Below are 24355 nucleotides of genomic sequence, written 5' to 3'. Positions count from 1 at the left end.
TTTAATTCACTTTGAAGTTTATCACTGAATGCATTGACAGCCTTAAACACTATTCAATTGGCAAGTACCCTCGAAAGTGTACTGTCCCCTGATTGCAGTGAGTGCATCTTGGCTTCTATCTTTCTGTCTGTTGCCTACCTAGTACACAGTCAGCTTTTACGTCTTTCTTTATTTTATTTACTTTTCAGAGAGGGAGTCTTACTAATGTTGCCGAGGCTGGACTTGAAATGGACTCAGGTGATCCTCCCATCTCAGTCTCTGGAGTAGCTGGGGCTACAGGTGTGAGCCATCACCCACTTGGGCTCACATCTTTCGTAATGTTGTTTCTTCGTGTTTTTTTCTTCTCTCACCTTCTAAATTCCTGTTTCTATGTACTATATGCTGGGAAATTAAATAAGTGTGCTTTTTAGAATTGATGGTAAAATAGAGTAAACTAATTCTAAGTAAATGTTTGAAGAATGTTTTGTTGTGGAGGATTGTTCTGCATCTTTAGGATGGGTTTTGTGACAGTTATTTTACGGATCTTAGAGGGAAAAATTACGTGGGGGATTTGGAGCATCTGAACCAGAGGGCTGAGGTTTCTACAGATCCAAATATCTGTCAAGTGAGTCATTCTTATATTGATCCAAACTCTGCACACTATTTGTTTTACCCTTAGAGATCCTATGAATAAACTATGTCTTGCTGCTGAAACTAGTGCCTTGAAAATCAAAACTAAGACACGTGAGCCATTGTGAAAAAAATATATATTTTTTCCATTTCTATACTTTATTAGATGATGAAAGTCAATCTTCTGGTCTTTTCAGTCCAACAATTTATCTTTAGAGCAAGTTCACAGAACAATTTCTGTCCCATGGTTAAGTCATTTGGATTCAACCTTATAGACTGATTTCTGAAGAGTGCTCTGTTTTACAAAGTACATAATTGTGGTTGTTGGGTTCTTAAGACACACGTTACATGATTGCTTATATTAATATTGTCTCCCAAGAAGCCTGTAATCAGATCCATTTTGTTTTGAGACTGAAGATCATTGGGAAAAGCTTTTTTTTTATTTTCAGAGATTATTGAATTGTTTAATTCCATTTTTAGAGTGGCTATTTATTTCCCTTGCTGTCCATTGAATTAGAGAGAGTTGACACTGACTCCATTTTATAGAAACATACTTTGAGTTATTTTTTAGGAATAAGAATAGTTTGAATTGAATCTCAAATATTTCTCTTCCCACTGTGACTATCACATCTAATATGTAAATTGTGCTTTATGGCTTCAAAATATACCTGATCTCATCTGGCTCTTAAATGAAGAAAGCAGGCATGGCTGATGTTACCCAAAGAGGAGGAACACAAAGGTTTTCTTCTGACTCCTGCGGAGGAGGTTTCTCACCACTCTGAGTGGCTGACAGCATTAGTCTTTGAGATGCCTGGTTTTTCCCTCATTAAAGAATCTTTGCCAATGTTGACTTAGCAGTTTTTATCTGCATTTGCTTCCTAATTTTTAGGTTTGATAAGGAAGTCTCACTTCAAGGCTTCATTTTATGAATTAATGATTCCAAATGAGAAACAGTGAAGAGCACACATAATTTACTATATAGAAGAAAGCCAGTGAGCTGTCAGAATCTCTCCATTCTAAACTTGACTTTGAAAAAGATAGATCTGAAAATTGGATAAATATTCCAGCTTTCTTTTTGTGATCAATCATTGAAATATGGTTCATAAAAAGGAAAATGGCATTTTTAAATCATATCTATTTGTATGTAAGACTTGGAGAAGTTTTAATACCTCAATATAATTTATCATTTTGAAGTGAGTCATTTATCTCCATGGCTATGATCTATGGCTTCTTCTATGTCTGGAATGCCACATGTCATGTTAAAATTAAGACTGCAGCTTTAAGTGATGAAGAACGAACACTGGAATATTCTTTAGAAAAGCCTTTCCACACTCAGGCTATTTTCAAGTGAGCTTATGTTTAGAAAACTTAATGAAATGTGATCCTCTGAATTAAGGTATATATATTTACACACAAGAGTGCCAGAAAAAGGGAAATAGCTTATTAGAACTTGCCTTCCTTATTGTCTTTAACTCTCCTGTTTTTTGTTTTTTTAAACAAGTTTTAATAGGGTCACCTGCCTTAAGTCTTTATTGAAAGTAGACGTATTTTTAAAAATAAGAAATATTCATGCAATTAACAAATACTCATAGTACCTCAAGTATGGACTTAGCCATTAAAACGCATGTTTAGATATGAATGCAGTCTTAAAGAATTAAAGCCACCACCATTAGCTTTGATTTTAATGTCCTGTATTAGTTTTAATTAGTGGACATCCTGTTTCTTTTAAGCTATATTTTCTCTCCAGCTCCTCCCCGACAATTTCCCGCTTCTAAGGTCACTGCCAGTGTTCACGCTGGCTCTGGTTGAGTTTCTGCCTCTAAGCTAGGAAACTCTGAATTTGCTTTCAACATGGAAAAAAAATCACGCATGGATGAAAACTGGCATAAGTTAAATCACTGAATTCCCTTAGTCTTTAATTAAGGGAATTGCAGAAGTGTTCATTTAATTACATTTAAACACCTAACTGAAAATCAGAAGTCCCCTAACTTCTAAGTTCACAAAGAGTCTGTGATAAAAGTTTCACAAGGCCCCATTTCAATTTTATGAACTGAATCCTTGCTTGATACTTTGGGGGTCTCATATATTTCATAGAGTCATTTTTTGTTTTGATGGTTAATATATGTTGTTATGGGATCACTGGCCCAATTTTCATTCTTTCAGAAATTAATACTATAACTTTGAAAGGTAAAGAAGAGACCACACAGGAACCAGGGAAAAAGCTACTTGAGAAACCAATTTGTAGTGTCATGGGCTTTGAAGGAGCTGGCCCAACCTGCCAACCAAATGATTGGGCCAATGCACTCAAACCCCTTCAAGCTCCCCTGGCCTGTTGCTGGGTGGCCACGTCACAAGCTGGTGGCTGGGCCCTGATTCTGCAGGTGCAGCACATTAACCCTAATTTGTGCTGGGGCAGCAGCTAAGCCTGGCAGTCTTTGAAATGACATTTTGAGACAAAAGTGGGGGGCTTATTTTGTCTTTCCTACTTCCTGCTTCTAGTATAATTGAGTCCTTGCCAGATGACACTTGGCAGGATGCTAAGCCAGCACTTGATTCTTACTGCTGAAATAGCGTGTGTGTGATTAAAAGCTAAAAATGGATGATATTTGATCCCTAAGTCCAAATATTGCCCCATGGAGGCATGCCAAAGCAGGTTTTCTATTCTGAGGAGCCTTGCTGGAAGACAGCTGAGTACACAGGACCATTTAGGAATCTCTGCAAAGTCACAGTCCTCATATTGTTTGCCAGGTGCTGTTCTAAGATCCCTAAATGTATTAACTTCATAATCCTTACACTGATTCCATGAAGTAGGGACTACTGTGATCTCTTCCCCCTTTCTACTTGTAGATGTAGATCTTCAATGGAGGTGTTGAAACACTTGCCCAGGATCACCAGTTAGGAGTAGGGCCAAGTTGTCTGGCTCCAGGGCCCATGCTCCTACCCACTAGTCACTGTGTCCCAGTGTCCCACCGCACCTCCAGTGAGATGGGTTCATTCGTCTGCAGTTCACATGGGTGCTTTGAAATCCGGGAGGAAAAGGCATCATTCCTCATTGCTGTCAGGGCTACAAGGGCACTATCTTTCTTACTTCTTTATTGTAAATGTGCTACTCTCTTTTCTAGAGATACTGGTGAGCTCTAGAAAAATGTTCCCTTCTCTTAAAAAAATTTTTTTTCTTAAAACAAAGATAGAGAAAGAAAGAAGGAGGAAGGCAGAAAGAAGGGAAAAAAGGAAAGGAGGGAGCGGGGTTAATTCAGTCAATGGGAAGCATTGGTGGGAGGAAGAGAAAACTCAAGGTATGCCTCCTCCACCTCTCATCCTCGGGTGGCGTCGTTGGCTGTGGCTGCATTGCCCTGGCACCAGCTCTACCTGGCAAGCTCGCTATGGTTCCAGCTTCCTCCCGGTGCTCCCAGACCTTGGGCTCTAGTGAGACCCCTCCACCCCCATCCCTCTAGCACTGGGTAGGAGAGGTCACGGCTAATCACTCTTGCCTTGCTCTCCCCACAGTGCAATCAATTCCTTGTTTTAAATTCCCCTTCTGGAAATAATTAGCATGGTATCTCTCTACCTGGCCAGACCTTGTCTGAGCGGCCCTGTAATCTCTTAGAGTGCAGCAGCGTGGGGTGCATTCATTCCTTCCAAGAGCAGAAGATGGACTTAGAAATAGCCTTTCAATTTCTTTTCCAGTGCAGAATTTCACAAAAGCATAATGTTTAGTCAGCTCAATGCTACCAGTCTGTGACCAAAACTATATTACGAATGCAGGGCGCCAAAGAGTAAAGAGGTCACACTAAGCGTAACCCCCTCCTGCTGCCCCACGCTCTTCACACCCCCGCCCCCAACACTCCCTGTAATTATGTGTTGTAACTGGTTCATCTAGCTACTAAATCAGAGAGACTCAGGCACCCTTTTTTCCCAGGAGTTCTCCAGCAAAAATGCAGAAAAGCTTTTGAAGTCTTGTAACCATCCAGTGGTGTCATTCACATTGCAAGGATTCTTTGCAATGACAACCTTACCAGCTGATACCTGCCATGGCCCCCAGGAGCCCCAGGACACAGAGTTGAGGTAGACTGGTCTCTGCTCCCTGAGAGCTGAGAGTCTAGCAGAAGGCTTGGCACCAGGAGGAGGGTGGCCAGCATCATAGGAAGGGAGCCCAAGATGCTCAGAGGAAAGAGATGAGCCCAGCCTTCCTCTTTCCCTACTGAAGTCTGATGGGAGAATCCAGGGAGGCTTTGACAAAGTGACATAAGGCTTGGCCTTCAAGGATGGGGACGTAAATCTGGGAGAAGGACATGGAAGGGGATTCTTGATCTGAGCAAGAAGGGCAAGCCAGGGGCCCACAGGGCATACAGAAGGTTCAAGTTGATTCAGTGGAACCCCCTGGTGGGAAGCAGACACTCTGAGTGATGGTCAGGCTCCCTGAAGCTAGATTCACGGGCTTGTTCTATTTTATATTCCGTCTGCACTCATGCTCCGTATAGCTTCTCCTCTCTCTCTCTCTCTCCAGGTACCCCAGTTGGCTGAGCTGATCCTCAGGAGACGAGGAGGCACAATCACAGCTCACGTCCTCAGCTTCTCTCTGCCTCCTGCTCACCCGTTCTCTCCCTCTTTGCCTTTATCCAGTTGCCCTTCCTCAAACCCACTTTAGGGATTTTCTTTTCCATCCTCTAGTGGCCCTGCTGTTTGCTTGCTAGTTAAGTGATTTATACATTCCAGGCTGGACCCAAGACAGTGTGGAATGAAAACCAAATGCAAATTGTCTAGAAGGAAGGGCCAGAATAAACACAAACTGAAGACCCCAAACCAACAGTGTCCAAGCTTGTGCATGCATCTGCGCTGTCCCCATGGGGCCCTCCAACTCTGCTCAAAGCAATCTCCAGGGCTGTCCTCCAAGGATAATGGGTGAGTTGGAGAAAAGATCTCTTTGTGCTTCCTTCTTTCCTTTTTAAATTTAAGGTGGACGTGACCTCAGGGCTTTGTACAGAAAACCTCTGAGGGTCAGTTGAGTGACCCACTTGCCCTGCCATTCCCCACCCTGCTGGAGTCCTCCTGCTATTTCAGCTCCATCACTACAGAGGCTCAATTCCTGCACTCTGGGGTTCAGATCTGCATCTGCTAAAGAATCTTCCAGAACTGCAACTCCCATCTGCACCGGGAGCATATCTGGCCCACACCAGCTCAGGCACTGCGTGAAGGGCCCCAGTTATTCAGTGTGAAATTGTGTAAGACTTTCTCCTGGAGACAGGACCTTTGCAATTACAGCTTGAGGAATTGTCTTTACAATAGCCACTTCCTCTTAGGGAGTCAGCAGCCTGGGCTCAAATCCTGCTTGGTCACTAAGATAGTTTTGTGACTCTAGACAAGTCACAGCACCCCCTCAGCCTACATTTCTTCATCCATTCAACAAATATTCACATAGCAACTACTGGCACCAGGAATAGAGAGGGGAGCATGTTGATAAGTCATCTTAGAATTTACGATTGCATTATGGGAGTTACTCAGTAAATGAGTTTTTAAAAATCAGGGGGTGGGGGGAAACCTTTGAAGAACAATTTGGCAAGATCTAGAAAAGCTGAAATTTGACTTCTCTTTGACCCAGTAAGTCTACTCTTAGGTATATGCCCTAGAGAAATTCTTAAACATTCCCACAGGACAAAGAATGAATGTAAAAGAATTTAAATGACAACTCATAAGAAAATGAAAAATGTGCAGTATGTTCATACAATGGTGTAGAGCAGTGAAAATGAATGACCTAGAGCTGCACATATCAACATGGACTATCTGACAAGCATAACTGAAGAATGTTGCAGAAAAATATGTAAAGTATAATGCCATCTATGTAGAGTTAAAATGGACAAATATTAGATATTATTTAGCGGTAAGAGTATTTTTTACATGCATGGGCTTTAACAAGACCACATTAGATTAGTGCTTTCTTCTGTGGAGGGAGGAAAGAGGATGGAATTGGGAGTAATACATAGGTGGTATTAACTGTATTGATAATGTTTTGTATCTTAACCTATGTTGTAGTTACATAGTTTTTGTTATAATATTCTTAGGATTTTGTGTCTATATTTTAAACGTTGCCCTATAAAAATTTTAAAATTTATTAAATAATGATAAGTGCTCTGAAGAAAATAAACATCTGAAGTGATTGAGAGTGACTGGGGTTTGGTTGGGGGTACTGGAGATTGGGTGGTCAAGGAAAGTTTCTCAGCAGAGGTAGTGGATTGAGCTGAATCATGACTGACATGAAGGGAGCAGCCATAACAGTATCTAGGGGAGGAGCATTGCAGGTGGATAGAACATCTAATGCCAAGGGTCGTGAATTGTAAAGGACCTAAGAATTTACCCTCCTCGCAAAATAGCAACGTAGCCTGACTTAGTAGTGTGGATGCTGACAGAAGATACGAGACTACTGGGTCAAAGCAAGATATTTTATTATTCACAGCAGCAGGCAGCATGCTCTTCCTGTTCACACTGCTTCTCCTTGTTCCCCTCCCATGGTCAATGTTCAGAGATAAAGTCAGTATAACCTGCTCATGGATTTGGATGTGCAGAATAAGAGAATCACAGAAATTTAAGATGATGATATGGTTTGGCTATGACCTTACCCAAATCTCATCTTGAATTGTAGTTCCCATAATCCCCACATGTCATGGGAGAGAACTGATGGGGGATAATTGAATAATTGGGGCAGTTTCCCCCATGTTATTCTCACGAGAGTGAGTGAGTTCTCATGAGATCTGATGGCTTTATAAGGGGTTTCCTCATTCACTCAGCTGTCATTCTTCTGCTTCCTGTCACCATGTGAAGAAGGGCATGTTTGCTTTTCTTTCTGCCATGATTGTAAGTTTCCTGAGGCCTCCCAGCCATGCTGAACTGTGAATCAATTAAACCTCTTTCCTTTATAAATTACCCAGTCTCAGGTATTCTTTATTAGCAGTGTGAGAATGGACTAATACAGAAGATTTCTAGATTTGAGGCTCCATCCCAAAAAGTATGAATTGAGGGGCCAAGTAAGGGGTAGAAATGACTCAAAAGTAGTATTTTGAGCATTAAAAGGTTGTGGTGCCTACTGACATCTAAGTGGAGGGACAGAGAAAGCAGCTGGGAGTAAGAGTTTGGAGTTTCAGGGCAAGGTCAAGGCTGGAGGTCTAGACCAGGGAGGGCCTGGCAGATGGAAGGTGCTAACAGCCCTAGGACTGATGAGCTCACTTGAGAGCACTTGCCACATTTACCATACTCACCTAGTCAGCAAAATCACCTGGAACACGTTAAAAACACAGATTCCCATGTCCCTTTCAGATCTTGCATTCTAAAATTTTATGACTAGATTGAGATATATTTCTGCACACATTCAATATGTACTGAATATTTATTGAGCACCTATTATGTTTCAAGCACTGTGCTTGTTGTGATTGGTGAAGCTATAACAGCATCCTGTGGTTATGAACAAAGACCAAGAGAACCACTGAGACTTTGGCACTAACTTCATTGAACCAACAGACCAGCATCTAATATCTACCTCCAGACTTCTCACTAGGAGGGAAAAATAATCCCTTATTTGTTTGGGTTATAGTGAGGTGTTTTTGTTTGTATTACTTCTGTCAAAAGCATTCTGACCTCATACACACATTTTATTATTCTATTTATAAAACTAGTAAGCAAATAAATAAAACAAATCTCTTTGGGGAAGGGGGGCTTTAATTAATGTTTGATTAACTCAAGCTGAATAAGCCAAACTCCCTTAAACCATCAGTCTCAGTTACAGGCTTTGTTTATTAAAATCTTTTAAACATTCTAAACTTCTTGTGTAATTTATCATATTTAATTTTCTATTTTAGCACTTCAAATCATTGATATGACAAGATTATAACCAATTAAGACAAAACATTCTCATATATTTAAGCATCTCTTGTAAATCTAATACATTAAACTTATAGTAAATCTAGTCTAATACTGTTAATGAGCCAAGTTAAATATTCTTATACCTTTCAACTTCAAATCACAAACTTAAAATCAATTTCACATTTCAAATTGGAATCATAAGCTTTTTAAAGATTCAAATCATTTAAGGAGCATATACAAGATTATTCCTAAACTTAACATGAAAGTATCAGTATTATGGATTTGAATTATTGCATTATTTCCATAATGAATTCTACACATTCCCAGACTTGGAAAATCATTTACCCAACAAGAGAACAGGTGTACTATTTACTATTGTCAAGGACTCATGCCCACCAAATGGTGGACAACTCAGATGAGCAGAGGTTGCTTAGGATCTCGGGTCATAAGATAGTACTCCAGCGCTGGGAGACAGTGCCCTGAGTGCTGTGGTTACTATGGGAACAGGAGGCTCCCAGTTTTCACCCTTCAGGGGGGTTTGATTTTAGAAACTTTATTCCAATTACTTCCTAAGTATTAGTTTTATTTTTAATTATTAGAGTAGAAGGAAGTTGGCGACTCCACCTAGGTTAGCTAACAACTTCCTTTATGATCTCATTGGCTTTTGCGTTTACTTGGCACTCTGCAGGCATTGCTAACATATTTCCATCCCGCTCTAAAGACATTTAAATGCTGTTGAATTTAATCCTGAACATTTGGCTCTGAGCCATGACTCTCAGGTCATGATAATAACATAAACCATTCCCCTGCCTCATGACTTTTTAGGAATTTCCCAAATGGGATTATAGCCTCTCACATTTCATTAGAACTACTGTATTTAGCTTGGCAGGATCTCAGCTTTGGGGGCTGTTCTCCCTCGAGCCTGGCCCTGGATGTCCTGGACGTCATTCGCTGAGGCCACCCAGATAGGGAGCGGACCTGGCATCAGCCTTAGATGCGTCAGCCCATTCCCTCCACTACCCCGCTGGGAGTTCCTTACCGTTCCCACCTCCAGTTCTCTGCTATTCACCCTCTCTAAAAGGTAGATAAACGCAGCGTTTTTTGAGTGTCCAGCCTTTTTTGTGGGCTGAATGGGGCAGGCGAAGGGAGACACAGTAGCAGCAGAGCTGGAGCAACATTTCTTCTGGACCTCTAATTACTTGTTTATATGTGTGAATTGAAAACACGATGTTACCTCTGTTTCCATTTCACACAAATTATAAGAGGGCACTCTGCTGATACCTAGCAAAATAAAATTATATTTCTCATGCCTCTCTGGCATAACATCCACTGATAACTATGTGTTTTTCTTCCACTTACTGATATTCCTAAAAGATGCTTACAAAATGTCTTTTAAAATATCACATCAGTTTGAATACTCTTTGGGAATTCCAATATTTAGAAAAACTAGCCTGGGTGTGGTGGTGTGCTCCTGTATCCCAGCTACCTGGGAGGCTAAGGTGGGAGGATCACTTGAGTCCAGAAGTTGGAGGCTGCAGTGAGCTATAATCACACCACTGCATTCTAGCCTGGGTGACAGAGCAAGAATAAAGTAAATAGAGAAACCAATTGGTGGATCATCTTTGTAAGGTGAATCACCCCCAGTTTGTAAATTTGGCTTAAAATGGGGTGCACTTTGCTGGGGTTTGAGCATGTGCAAGAACTATTTACCCCCAATTTCATGCATCAGAGAAGTCACTCTTCCTTTCATAGGGAGGAGCAAATAAGAAGAAATATTGAACTGTCCTCCAGTACTTCTTGATGGAAGTTTCCATTTTGTGGACAGAGGCAGGAATGTCTAGGAAGAAGTCAATCTTAGTTCCACTTTATGTATGTTTGTATCAATTTTCTTTGGCCCGAAGTGATACTCTATTTAAAGCTGTATTAGACAAATATCAACCGATCTTAGTGTTTCAGAAGAAAATCTTTATGCCTTTCACTGTCCTATTCTGATTTCACCAATTTCTTCAACTTTCCTTCTCCCCTCCTTTTCTTTTTTGTTATATCCAGTTTTATTTTCCAAATTCAGAGTTATGTGTTTTGGGGAAGAGACATCCAGCACCTACACACATCTGGGCCTCCTTCCTTGCAGGTGCAGAGGGATGATAACACTGATGACACTGCTCCACCTCCTGTGAGGTCACATGACTAGTTCTAGCCAAAGGGCTGTGAGCCTGAGGGGGTCACTCCTGGGCCAAGGTAGGATGGAATTGTTGGGGTGAGCTCTTCCCGTGTTTTCTCCCCCTGCTGCCTCTAGGAAAGAGGCAGCCATGCCCTAGAAGGTGCATCCCATAGGATTACTGGGTTACCCCATGCAAGTACTTGTCTCGGAGGGTTTCCAGGCCTGCAGAGGACTTTGCCTGCCCAATAAATGAACTTTTATCATGTCAAGTCACAAGCATTGCATTTGTTGATTGCCAATGCCCCATGATTCTCAAAATGTAGCACCCAATCACCAGCATCAGCAACACCTGGGAATATATTAGAAATGGAGCATTTGGGCACCACCCAGCCCTACTGAATCACACACACTGAGGGTGCGGCCCAGCAATCTGTGCTTTAACAGACCACCAGATGTGTGATGCCAGCAAGTATGAGGACCATGGCTCTACCCTGTGCTGGCTAACACAGCTTTCAGTTAAAAATTCCTTCTTAGCAAAGTGGAGTCTTCAGGTGAGTCCTATTGGTAAGACACAAACCATTTTCAACTTTCTTAATTAAGTATACTTCCTCGCAGTGACGCAATCATTCCATTATTTTTTTGGTTTTAAGGCCTCAAAACAGCAAGAGGATCTATAAGTCTCCCAAACCACTATTTCTAACTTGGAACACAGTTGTCACATGACTGCATTTAATGAACACATAAAAGAAGGTTAATAAGAGCTTGGGGCTGCAGAGAGAAGGAAGAAAATTATCTTTACTTTTCTAGACATCACTGATGGCTGGGAGGCTGTGGTGATTTGCCCTGATCGTGATGCTACAGCAGAAATTAGTGTGGGGTGTGCTTGGGCAGAAGAAGTTCTGGTGTTTCTGGTCCCTAGAAGACCCTCCATTCCAAGAGGCAGGCAGGCTGAAATGGATTTTATGTTCCTTCCAAGGGCTTCCTTCCTCTTCTTGATTACTCAGTCGGTTCCCTGCAAGCAATGTGAGCCTCTGGCCTTATTTCTCCTCCTATTCTCATTTCCATTCCTCAAACTATCCAACTGGGGGACATTCCATAACAACCCAATGAAATAAGCATGATATCTGCCCCTTCAGTAAATCGCTTAACCTAATGAGGGACTTAGAGGGCATTTTAGGCAAATAATTCATATGACTGAAAGAAATGCTTATTTTCATGTATTTCCATTCAGATTTGACTGTGTTCAAACATAAATTTAAAATAAGAGTAAAATGAGAACTGTACATGCTCCACCTAACATTTTACCATGTTAGTTCTTGCTCACACTCTCCGAACACAAATCATACGCACACACCATTTTTCCTGGAGTAAGTTGTCAATATGATGCTTCATCTCTCAGTACTTCAGCATGCATCACTCACATCACTAACAGTATCACCTACCATCAGATCCACATTCAACATTCCCAGTTGTCTTTTATACCTATGAGATTTTTCCTAAACCAAAATCCAATCAAGGCTTACGCTTTGCCTTTGGTTGTTGGGTCTCTGGTTATCTGGAACAGAGCTCAGACTTTAACAGGCATGCAGATCACCTGGGGATCTTGTTAAAATGCAGATTTTGATTCTGGATGTCTAAGTGAGGCCTGAGAGTCTTTGAGTCTAACAAGCGCCCAGGTGGTCCCAATGATGATACAGGCCCAGGACCACTCTTTGAGTAGCAAGGACAGGACAGTCCCCCTCTTATTCTTCCCACAGTGACACTCGCTCCTTAAATAGTCCAGGCCTATTTTTTGTAGAATGATACACATTTTGGTTATTCCACCATGCCATTAACTTCTTTATCCTCTGTATTTACTGTAAACTGAAAGTTAGGTGTAAGACTGATTAGTTTCCATTGACATCTTTGGAAGGAATACTTCATAATGCATCCCAACAGGGACACTTAATGTCAGTTATCCTACCATTAATGGTGTGCTAGGACTTTATCACTTGGTTAAGGTGATGGCCAGATGTTTGCATTATAATTTTTAAAATAAAAATTTAAAGAGTGCCTGCAAAGAGTGAGAACCACGGGGCAATGGCAATCAATAACTCCAATGCTTCAGAAGTAAATAACCTGGCTGCGTATCAGATTGATAACATCAACTACACAGAGAAAAAAATCTTTCAAGTTGGTCTCTGATGAGGTAAGGCTGACTTCCTGCAGGCCAACTCCATCTGGCCCTGCAGCTGCCCCTGAGCCACAAGAGGGCTTCTCTGAAGAGGAGGGAGTCCCCTCACCCACCCATGTTACATTTGCTCACCTGAATCCCAAGCAGGGCTGCCCTGCAATGACAATGGTGTCTACCACAGTAAGGGCCTCCACCATTTATGAATGTTAACCATGTACCGAGCAGCATGCCAAACCCTATAAAGTAGGTGCCATGGACGGAATGTTTGTGTCCCCCACAATTCATATGTTGAAACCCTAACCCCCAATATGATGGTATTAGGAGAGGGTCCTTTGGGAGGTGATGAGGTCATAAGGGTGGGGCCTCATGATGGGATTAGTGCCCTTATAAAAGGCATGCCAGAGGCTCTAACCCTCTTTCTACCACATGAGGACACAATGAGAAGTCAGCAGTCTGCAACCCAGATCAGGGTCCTCACCAGCACCTGACCATGCGGGCACCCCGACCTTGGACTTCCAGCCTCCAGAACTGTGAGAAACGAATTTTTGTTGTTTATCAGCCATGTACTCTATGGAAATTTTTTATAGAGAGGGTTTTCTCAAGGCAAACGAGGACAAGAAGAAGAAATGCACAGTGGGAGGGGATAAAGAGGTGAGTAGAGTTGCTTGATGAGAAATCATCCAAGCTGTAAGTGTTTGCCTCTGTATATGACACCCCTGGGAGGACGACAGAAGGTGATGGGTGAAGACTACATCTGGCCTTCCCAACCTGGCACCTGTGACCCTATCAGTCCCAAACAGCTGTGCTATCATCTGGAGAATAGGGGTCAGTGTGTTTCAGGGGGTGGGGTAGAAGAGAAGGGAGACACTCTGGGTGCTATGTATGGTAAGCAGCTCTCTTTAAGAAAAAGAAAGCAAGCACTGATTTGTAGTGGTTGTGATGTAAATTCTCCCACCATGGTCAATTTCAAGCTATGAATGTTTAATAACTGTCTTGCAAGATTCTTGAGTATTGAGCAGCTTCTATGAATTGCTACAAGTCAGATCTACCACACCACTAGGCAGCGCAACTGACCATTTACATGCCAGCCAGGCCCGTGCAACCCAAAGGTACCCTGTCCTGTTCTGTGAAGGTGACATTTTAGTAACTTTGTTTTTGTTTTTTTGAGACAGGGTCTCGCTCTGTTGCCCAGGCATGAGCCACTGCACCTAGCCATGTTTTAGTAACTTTGATGGTTACTTATTCAAAACTAGCAGAGTGTCCCTAAAGTTCGGTAAAAAAAAAGTGGTTCTCAAAAAGTAATGTCTAAAAGCCACCAGAAATCAGAGAGCAGGAGACCATTTGATTAATCTAAATTTAAATTCGAGTCATCATGTAGCTGAATTCTTGGGACCGTGATAAATTTCTGATTGTCTCCTGTATGTGAGTTTTCTCAAAATAAAAGAAAAAAGCCAATAGTGATTTTCTAGAATAACTTTTAAAATGTAAAAACCAGGGCATGTTCTTTGTAAAGTGTTCATGCATTTCCAAAGTGGATAAGAAACAGCACTTATGGGACTGGAAGTGCCACAGAGTGTGGAGAGGCTTCTTGACGCAGTGTGGCCACCTGAGAAGAGCAATGAGGGGACCTGACACCCAGAGAAAGAGAAGCCAAGAGACCCGAGAGGAGCAGGCGAGAGGCGCAGGGAGAAGCAGGGGTGCCGTCTCCCTGCCACTCCCTTGGGGGGCCCTGCCTACACCATCACCATGATCTGGTCCAGAGGTTTGCGCTTGAGGTCAGGCACCGTGGCCTCCTTGCTGGGGTACCCCACGGGGAGCAGCATCAGCAGCTTTTCATGTGCGGGGCGGCCCAGGAGCACCCTCAGTCGAGGGCCACAGTTGAGAGGAGTGGTAGTGACCGTCACCAGACCTGCATTCTAAAAGAAGAGGACAAGAAAGCATTTTAAAGTCAGCAGGCAGAATGACTGCTCTCCCTCTAACCTGGGGACCTTCTTGTCCTGATTATACCTGCTCTTCCTATCATTTCCCTGAAGTTGGGCGGCAAAGAGGCTGCCAGCTCAGGTAACGATATTGTGAACCTCCCTGCCCCCGTCAATCTCCCCACCCCCTCCCTTCTTTTAACCAAGCAGTGGCAAGCTTCTGGAAGAAGAAAAATACTATTATTTTTCATTGATGCTTAAGAAATAGGAATGGTTATTTTACAGAAAAATACTGTAGGAATCCAACCACAGTAAAGGCAAGGCAAAAACAGGGAGTTCCTTTTAGCTAAGGGGTTGGTCTGTGTCCTGGTACAATAACCAAATGATAAGAGCAGTCCACCAAAGCAGTGGCCTAGCCCAAATGTGATATAATTTTTCTACTAAATATTCTTTTTTTTTTTTTTTTTTTGAGACAAGATGTGGCTCTATCACCCAGGCTGGAGTGCAGTGGCATGATCTCGGCTCACTGTAACCTCTGCCTCCCGGGCTCAAGCCATCCTCCCACCTCAGCCTCCTAAGTAGCTGAGACTACAGGCATGCACCGCCATACCCGGCTATATTTTGTATTTATTTGTAGAGATGGGGTTTTGCCATATTGCCCAGGTTTGTCTCAAATTCCTGAGCTTAAGTGATCTGCCTGTCTCGGCCTCCCAAAGTGCTATTACAAGTGTGAGCCACCATACCTGGCCAATTTTCCTGCTAAATATTCTTTCCTGAACTCCAGTGATCTGCCTGGAATCTATGATTTGTTATCAATAACTCTAATATTGGCATTTGAACCATGTATATATATATTCACACATATATGAACCCATATATATATATGAACCCATATATATACACACATATATATGAAGACATATATGAATCTAGAGTGACTTGATATAGTTTCTTGCTGAAGGTCTCTTATACAACATCATTATATACCTTGATTAACAAAGATTTCACAATACCTGAGAGACTGTTCTCAAGAATACATGCATCAAAAAACCTAACTGATTTCTTCTTTCTGTCATTAGCTCTACTTTATCATGGTGTTTCTTCTCCTTGATCATATCTTCACATAGTATTTGAACTTGGAATGGATAAATCTTAAACTTTTTTGAGAAAATATTTACAACTTAATTTGGTGTCATTTTATATTTTGGTCCTTTTCAAGACATAGCTTTTACTCCATACTGAATTTTTTATGTCTCTAGCAGTGGAAACCTGCAAATACACAGATCACATTAAACACTTCCTCTTATTAATATTATTAATGTTAACTTGACTTCTATTATTATTTTATCTTTCACTCTCTTGATGTGAGTACTTTGGTCTTATTATAGGTCAGGATTTTTTTAACTGGAGTCCTCAGACCCTCAAAGGGCCGAGGATTGAATTTGGCAGGTCCATGAACTTGAATTTGAAAAAAAAAAAAGTTTTTATATTCACTAACATCTAACTGAAATTTAGCAGTTTCCTCCTTTATAAATGTAGGCAGCAAACCACAGTAGCATTAGCAATATCTATGACTTTATCACCAATGAAATCCACAGTTACTTTCATATCATTTTACAGCTGTTATAGATATTTTAAAATATCATTACATTCATCACTACTTTAAAATTATAGAGCTACTACTAGCTCTTGGTATTTAATATATTAATAAAGGCTTGTATATTATATTCTAAACAACCACCACCATGGCAAGTTCCTATGACTACAGAGCCAACCACGGAAGCAGAGCATCCCCACCCAGTGAAATGCTGATGCCCATTGATAGGGGACTCAGTGGCCAAGGGGTACCCCATCGACCTCTTTCCAAGCCTCCAAATAACAAACATCTAAGTAAAAGCAATGAGTAGCTTCCAGACACTTCCCCCACTGCCCCTCTCCAGCTTTTCAGATCAGATCACCACCTCTAAACCTGACCAGGAAGTTCTGGAAGCTGCCTCTACAAGACATGCGTGGCACACTTACTGAACCCAGTCACCGTACTGGAGATGGGGGCTTCATGGAGATTTTTCTTTCCTCCATCACTAATCATAACCTACTCTCAGGATTATGCCTTATGAAAGCTAGGGGGCAGCAAACTCAATGGCAAAGTGAAAAAGACTGCCTGCTGCAGAGGCACCCCGGCGGCCTTGTGAGCTGAGCTTGCTGCAGGCTTCGCTGCTTCTTCCAGGACCCTCAATCAGATGGCGGTGCCCTGCAGTCTGATGCCGCATGGTGATTCCATTATTTACCTGCTTACATATTCAGGAAGGAAATCAATGCCAGCTCCTTCAGAATAATTTTTCCGATAACCTAAATCACATTTCAATGACTACATTTTGGGAAGTGTTATTCAACATACATGTTTTTCTTTGAGATAGTGAAGAAGCTCTTTTTTTTTTTTTTTAATCCATTGTCTCTCAAAAGTATGGTTACTTGCTCTTATAGTCTTGTTTTCTACATTTATTTTATGGGTTTACCATCTCTCTCTATCCCCTACCCAGCCCCCAGTCTCTGCTAGAATATACAGTCTATCAGACAACTATCCCCAGTGGCTCCCAGGAACTGCCACATAGAAGGAGCTCAGAGGCCGAGCATGGTGGCTCACGCCTGTAATCCCAGTACTTTGGGAGGCTGAGAAGAGTGAATCACTTGAGCTCAGGAGTTGAGACTAGCCTAGACAGTATGGCAAAACCCCATCTATACAAAAAATGCAAAAATTAGCATAGTGGTGCATGCCTATAGTCCCAGCTATTCAGGAGGCTGAGGTGGGAGGATCACTTAAGCCCAGGGGGTCAAGGCTGCAGTGAGTTGTGATGGTGCCACTGCACTCCAGCCTGAGTGACAGAATGAGACCCTGTCTCAAAACAAACCAAAAGGAGCTCAGAAAATATTTGTGGAGTGAATGCATTGTTGAGTGAATGCATGAATAGTTTGAAAACTATACAGCAATCCTGCTCCATTTTATGTTAGCATTGCTCTTGTTCCTATGCAGATGGAATTTTTGAAAAGCATGTGACCATCTTCCTAATGCCATGCAATGCAAACTTCTCAGAAAAGGGGCTCTATGAAGAGCCCTTCTCATGGCTTTTTAGTCATTCCATCATCTCTGAGAGCAACAGTAAACATATCCAGGGAGTTAGCCTCTGTGACTTTTAGGCTCCAAAATTCTTCACGTGTGTCTGCCAAAACCCTTGAAACTTCACGTGTGTCTGCCAAAACCCTTGCAGATGATTGCAAACACAACACCAATTTTTCTAACCTTGTAATGATGTTATAAGTGAATTCCCAGCTTGTTGAACCATCATATTCACCAATCCAGGTTTCCAGAGTCAGTTTTCACATCAGAGTTACCTCACTTAGGAATTCTACTTTAAAATTAATTTTTAAAAAATTAAAAAACAATTCTACTTTAAAATTAATTAAAAAAAAATTTCCAAATGTCCCTGAATTGAAAACTCAGCTGAAATGTTCTAATAAGGCCACCCTTTAACCCTCGATGTCTCAACATACCTGCAGGGCAGCTAGCAGGATGCCACAAGCGATGGAAACACTGATCTCATTGTAGTAGTGGACTTTTTTCTTGCCATTTGCAGCAAAACCATGTACTTGTTTGAAAATGAGAATCAAAATAGGGGCAGTATCCAAGTACTCTTTAATCCAATTGGTTCTATGAACAGAAAAGAGATTCAGGATAATATTTGCCCATATTTTTTGTTCTCTTTTACTACCTTAGCTTCTTTATGATAAAAATAAAAACATATTTACTCATCTTTTATATTTAAATTGAAAAGCTGCAGAATTTTTGTTTTTGTCTCATTCCTCTTTCTCTGACCAGGATCGTTCAATTTCATAAACATGTGTTAATAAGTGCCTAGTATGGCAAGACATAGGAAATGCTGAAAGATACAAGGGCAGGTCCTATTACCCAGCATGCACTGGGTCAAAATTCAGCAAGGGAGAAGGCAAGGATGGCAGTGAGGTTTAGCCAAAATCACAGATGGGCAGATGGCAATGCTGTTCATCCAGTTATAGAAAAAAGGAAGGGAACTTCTGTGAGAGAGAAAGATCATTCATGTGAGGTATAAATGCAGAGATGAATTTTTGTTTTCCAGCTCAGAATATCTCTTTCTTGATTTCATTACCTGGGCCACACATTTTGGCAGAAGTTTTATTCTAGCACAGATAGTCAAAGGACAGAGAATCATATAATCCCATATATTGGGAGTTTACCTTAGGATATCTTATATCATTCATTAGCAAGAGACAATCACCATTCATTTCATTTCTAGCCTGGTTATGCTTCCTTGTTCCAAAGCACAGGAAACTCACTTGTGTATTTCTCCATGGTTCCTCTTACGCTATGAACATCTGTATGTTACACTTTCAAAGCTACTTAACCATATTTCAACAAGCTTAGTCACATTTGACTATTATCATTTCTTTTCTCCCTACAAAGAGGGAAAATGGTAATGCTTTAGAAGATCCGCACTGGAGCTGGACTGTCTTGGCCACTGCGCAAGCTACTTGGCCTCCCATGGAGCTGTTACCTCTTCTGTAAAATGTACTCTTGTGTACCCACCCCCTATGGTTATTGCAAGGGTGAAAATAGTTAAAATACATAAAGTGGCTTTTAATAAAGCCAAGCATCAAAATTTTAAATCACGGAAATACCAACACAGAGGAGCCGCTTGTAATCCACTTTCCTGACTCACTCGATGAGCCAACATTCTCCATTCCCTCCATAGAGCATGCGGACTGTGCCTCTGGTGCCCGGAGCAGACCCCGGGGGCTGCAATTGTTGAGGGACCGCAGTGAAACTACTTACACTGAATTCCCATCTACTTCTTTCCTGGAGTTGAGGAAGCCAAAAAGTTACTAAGGCCTCACAGATAACTACACTTGTGTTAAACTTGTCCTAAAACTAAAACCTGCTTAGTAAAATCATTTGGAAGACCTGATGACTTTAGCAAAATGTAATTTGCTTCATGCAAGATCTTGAGAAGAATTTCACCATTTTATGTTCCAGATGGGTGAAAAGTGAAGTAATTCCTCAATTATTTACTAAGCAAATAATTGAGTCAGAGCCTATTTACCAAACGCTCACATGGCAATACAGGATTGAGCCCTGACTTAACTTCCATAATTCCTCCAAGAGGCAGAATAGAATCAAGCTTATTCACGCTTACAACAAAGCCAGGACATGGTGGTGATGGCTATTTTATTTTAAGAGGCCAAGGCAAACATCCCCAGTTCCACCACTGTTTGTACCTCAGTTTCTTGAGGTCTGTGACCCAGCGATGTCCCATCCTTTTCATGTAGTTGATCTCCTCTTCCTCCTCAATGATCTTTCGAATCTTGTGCTTCACGTCTGGGTCCTTCACAACCACGAAGGTCCAGGGCTCTGTGTGGGCCCCACTTGGGGCTGTTCCTGTCACCCATTCCATTAAAATCAGAAATTAAAACTGCAGGCAAGTGTGAGGCTGCTAATTAAAAAGAGGCTCATCCCTGTAGTCCAAGCACTTTGGGAGGCTGGAGCTGGAGGATCAAACAAAATTTTGCAGATTTTTTTTTTTTTTAAACTAGCAGGGTGTGCTGGTGTGTGCCTGTAGTCCCAGCTGCTTGGGAGGCAGAGGTGGGAGGATTGCTTGAGCTCAGGAGGCAGTGAGCCATGATTGCACCACTGCACTCTAGCCTGGCAACAGAGTGACATCCCGTCTCTTAAAAAAACATTTTTTTTTTAAGGATAAACATAGTAATTCATACTTGGCCAGGGGCGGTGGCTCATACCTGTAATCCCAGCACTTTGGGAGGCCAAGGTGGGTGGATCACCTGAGGTCAGGAGTTCAAAACCAGCCTGGCCAACATGGTGAAACCCTGTCTCTACTAAAAATAGAAAAATTAGCCGGGTGTGGTGGTGGGCACCTGTAATCCCAGCTACTTGGGAGGCTGAGACAGGAGAATCATTTGAACCTTGGAGGCGGAGGTTGCAGTGAGCTAAGATCGTGCCATTGCACTCCAGCCTGGGTGACAAGAGTGAAACTCTGTCTCAAAAAAATAAATAAATAAAAATAATTCATACTTGCTCAAAATGAGGTTAGATAATCTGGAAAACAAATGCCTGGCAGTGAACCCTGTCATGCTGCTGCCAAGTTGTTTTGCTCAGCATCAGGCCAACTGATCAATGATCAAGCTCCATAGTTCCCGGGTTGTGGGAACTCACCTCTGCTTCTCGAATTATGAGGGAGAAAATATCCCCAGGTAACTGCACCATGCCTACTAAGGAAAGAAACTCAGGGGAAACTTTGACAGCCAGAATTCTCCAGACTGTGATTTGTTTTGATATTCTTGAAAAAGAATAAAGTTGTGAAGGTTATTGAAGAAGGCAAAATGTACATGATAAGATGGTTTTAAAACACTCTTCAAAAGGCAACTTAGCTATACAGTGTTTGGTCCCTATATCAAAGCTATGAGTATGGCACTGTGGTGAGGTTTGTCCTTGGGGACACACAACAGTTGGGGAATTCTTTTTTTTTTTTTTTTTTTGATGGAGTCTCACTCTGTCACTCAGGCTGGAGTGCAGTGGTGCAATCTCGGCTCACTGCAACCTCTGCCTCCCAGGTTCAAGCGATTCTCCTGCCTCAGCCTCCCGAGTAGCTGGGACTACAGGTGCCTGCCACCACGTCCAGCTAATTTTTGTATTTTTAGTAGAGACAGGGTTTCACCATTTTGGCCAGGATGGTTTCGATCTCTTGACCTCGTGATCTGCCCGCCTCGGCCTCCCAAAGTGCTGGGATTACAGGCAGGAACCACCACGCCGGGCCCAGTTGGAGAACTCTTAGACATGGGTACTCAATACGCATGGCCATGTGTCAGTCTGCTCCCGGGGGGAATTCGGGAACTCTCAGCCCACACCTTGATCAGTTCTAGTGTCCCAGGGCAAAGCTTCACAGTGCATCACCTTTGTCCAAGGAGCCTCAATTCCTGTGGGATTCTGGTGAGAGTAGGGGCCAGCTTCTGATCTGGGTGTTGTCCCTCAGCCCTAGAGATGGCCCACTGTTCCCAAGGGGTGACCACAGTGACTCACGGGTGGGATATTTCAGAAGCAACTGTTCCTTCCTTCCCATTGGATAGTTTAATGGAATAAGCGCCACCTATGGAGGGAGGAAGGGCTGCAGACTCTTGGTGGGGTTCTTGCTTGCCACACACCACTCCCAACACTAGAAGTCAAAACTGGCTTGGGAAATGCAAGCCAAAAGCTAAACATGAGGCCCAAATTTCTACACAGAGTGATTCCAGTTAACTTTGTACCCATTTTATTTGTTTACTAAATATTTGTACCTCTAAACATAAGAAATAAATTTTTCCCTAATGTTTTTAGTTGTGTCAAATTTACCTTAACAGCATATGTGTACATACACATATACAAATACAGATACAGATAAAGGCTAAATTTAGTAACTGCTGTTAGGCTAAGGACTCAACAATCTAATGTATTTGTATTCCTAACTGAAGTAAAGTATTTTATTCTTGCTTCCTTCCACATTGGACAATAGATTAATAATGGGCATGTGATAATTTTTGCAAATAAACTTAAATATGGTTTATGTAAGAATAAGACTCCAATCACAGGAGAGTCTCAAGTAGGGACCTTTCTCTTATTTCTCCTCCCCATTTTCTGTAGCTCTCATTTTTTTTTCCTCAGTGGAAATATTAATTTACATTAAAAATGGGTTTTTTCTTGCTTCGGTTTACTTTGCAAATTTACATAAGTAAATTTTGCTAGTTAATGAGAATACTGTACTACAGCATCATGGTGTGTAATATAAGAAATTTGCTTCCAAAAAAAAACAACAAATATAACTGTGAGTATGCGAGTGTGTGTGTGTCTGGTGTGGTGTGTTTGAAGGGGAGGGAAAGAAAGAAGCTGTATCTCCTCCAATATATGAATATATGATGTGATCAGAAATCCTGGTTTTTAATTAAAAGATCATGAACTGAATAATTTCAGAAGTTTTGAACTATTGTCACATCTGCTTCCAAGAAGCTTGTAATAGTCAAAATGTGGAAAGTAGGAGTCATTGTGTTTCTGGCAGTCACTCAGCATTTGGGTAAGACTTTATAGATAAACATATCACTCTAGGCTTTATTCGCTATGTTTAAACTTTGACATTTTTCCATTGTTGGAGTCACACCAGTAAGGTAACTAACATTTCCAAAGACCCCATCTGCAATTACAAACCTGCCGTTCTGATGACATTATCAATGACTTCCATTGGGACTTGCTCATTACTTATGAACCTGACTGACCGTCTCTTATTGAGAAGTTCATAAAATTCCTGAGACCTCTTAACCATTTCCTTCTCAGGATAGTGGGTATGAGAGAAGGGGATGTGTTCAACATTTTCTTCTGATTCTTGCCATTCATCAGCATCTGCAAATAAGAATAAGAAAGGTAACAAACTAAATGATCTCTTGGTCATAAGGTGACTGCTGGGGAGAAGAAGATAAAGTGCTCAAATGTGTAAGGTTATGAACTCAAAAAAATACTATAAAATAAAAAAAGAACAGATTTACAAAATCCTTACCACTGATCTTGACTATCCTTAAAACTCCAGCTGGGTGCAATGGCTCACACGTGTATTCCCAGCTGCTCTGGGGACTGAAGTGAGAGGATCGCTTGAGCCCAGGAGTTCAAGGCTGAGGTGAGCTATCATCACACCACTGCACTCTAGCCCAGGCAACAGAGAGAGACCCAGTTTCTTTTTAGAAAAACACAAAGAAAAGTCCGGGTGTGGTGGCTTACGCCTATAATCCCAGCATTTTGGGAGGCCAAGGCGGGCGGATCACTTGCGGTTGAGAGTTCAAGACCAGCCTGGTCAACATGATGAAACCCCATCTCTACTAAAAATATAAAAATTAGCCAGGTGTTGTTGTGCACACCTGTAATCCCAACTACTTGGGAGGCTGAGGCACGAGAATTGCTTGAACCTGGGAGGCAGAGGTTGCAGTGAGCCGAGATTGCACCACTGCACTCCAGCCTGGGTGACAGAGTGAGACTCCATCAAAAAAAAAAAAAAAAACAAGAAGAAAGAAAAAGAAAGAAAGAGAGAGAGAGAAAGAAAGAAAGAAAGAAAGAAAGAAAGAAAGAAAGAAAGAAGCAAAAACTCCAGACTAATTATAAATCAAGTAAAAGAAAAATTTTACCAAAAAAAGATGAGGAATTCAAATTTCTGTTAATGATGGACTAGGTTATTTGAAACAATCTCCCATCAGCTGAAAACCACTCAGATCTCTAAATAAAGTATTTTTCAAAGTCTTTTTTAAAATCATTGAGCCTACAACATAGCAAGAAATTTGCAGGCCAAAGTGAAGAGAAAATATGAACTCACACAGGTAAATAAGTGCAGAAGGTACGTTTTTTTCCCTACTGTATTTGCCAATCCCTACACCTTTGATTTCCATTTTTATATCTTCAGGGATTAAGGGTGACAGATATCAAAGCCCAGGCCCACACAGAATGTGAAGTCTAATAAGCTAGGACCCCAAAACTACATCCTTGGGGGAAGTGTCAATCATAAATAAATTATTCCTCAATGGTTTATA

The 24355-nt window shown here is 41.6% G+C and overlaps 1 protein-coding gene across 3 annotated transcripts in view; it reads right to left on the bottom strand.

Moving 5' to 3' along the window:
- Positions 1 to 14180: 14180 nt before the first annotated feature.
- IYD (iodotyrosine deiodinase) overlaps positions 14181 to 24355 on the bottom strand; it is a 28233-nt gene continuing 18058 nt past the window's right edge. Inside the window, exons 2-6 of one of the 3 annotated variants that reach the window (XM_003255877.2) lie at positions 22992 to 23183; positions 20021 to 20180; positions 18263 to 18419; positions 16890 to 17001; positions 14570 to 14710 (exon numbers count right to left, since the gene is read on the bottom strand). In XM_003255877.2, the coding sequence (XP_003255925.1) occupies positions 14628 to 14710; positions 16890 to 17001; positions 18263 to 18419; positions 20021 to 20180; positions 22992 to 23183 (704 nt within the window). In that variant the 3' untranslated portion in view covers positions 14570 to 14627. Of the gene's footprint in view, positions 14711 to 16889; positions 17063 to 18262; positions 18420 to 20020; positions 20181 to 22991; positions 23184 to 24355 lie in introns of all 3 variants that reach the window. The other 2 variants (XM_003255879.4, XM_003255876.2) reach the window with 2 other exon arrangements.

Source organism: Nomascus leucogenys, chromosome 3 (assembly GCF_006542625.1).
Source record: "Nomascus leucogenys isolate Asia chromosome 3, Asia_NLE_v1, whole genome shotgun sequence".
Classification (NCBI taxonomy): Eukaryota; Metazoa; Chordata; class Mammalia; order Primates; family Hylobatidae; genus Nomascus; species Nomascus leucogenys.
This window is presented reverse-complemented; position numbering and strand designations above follow the sequence as displayed.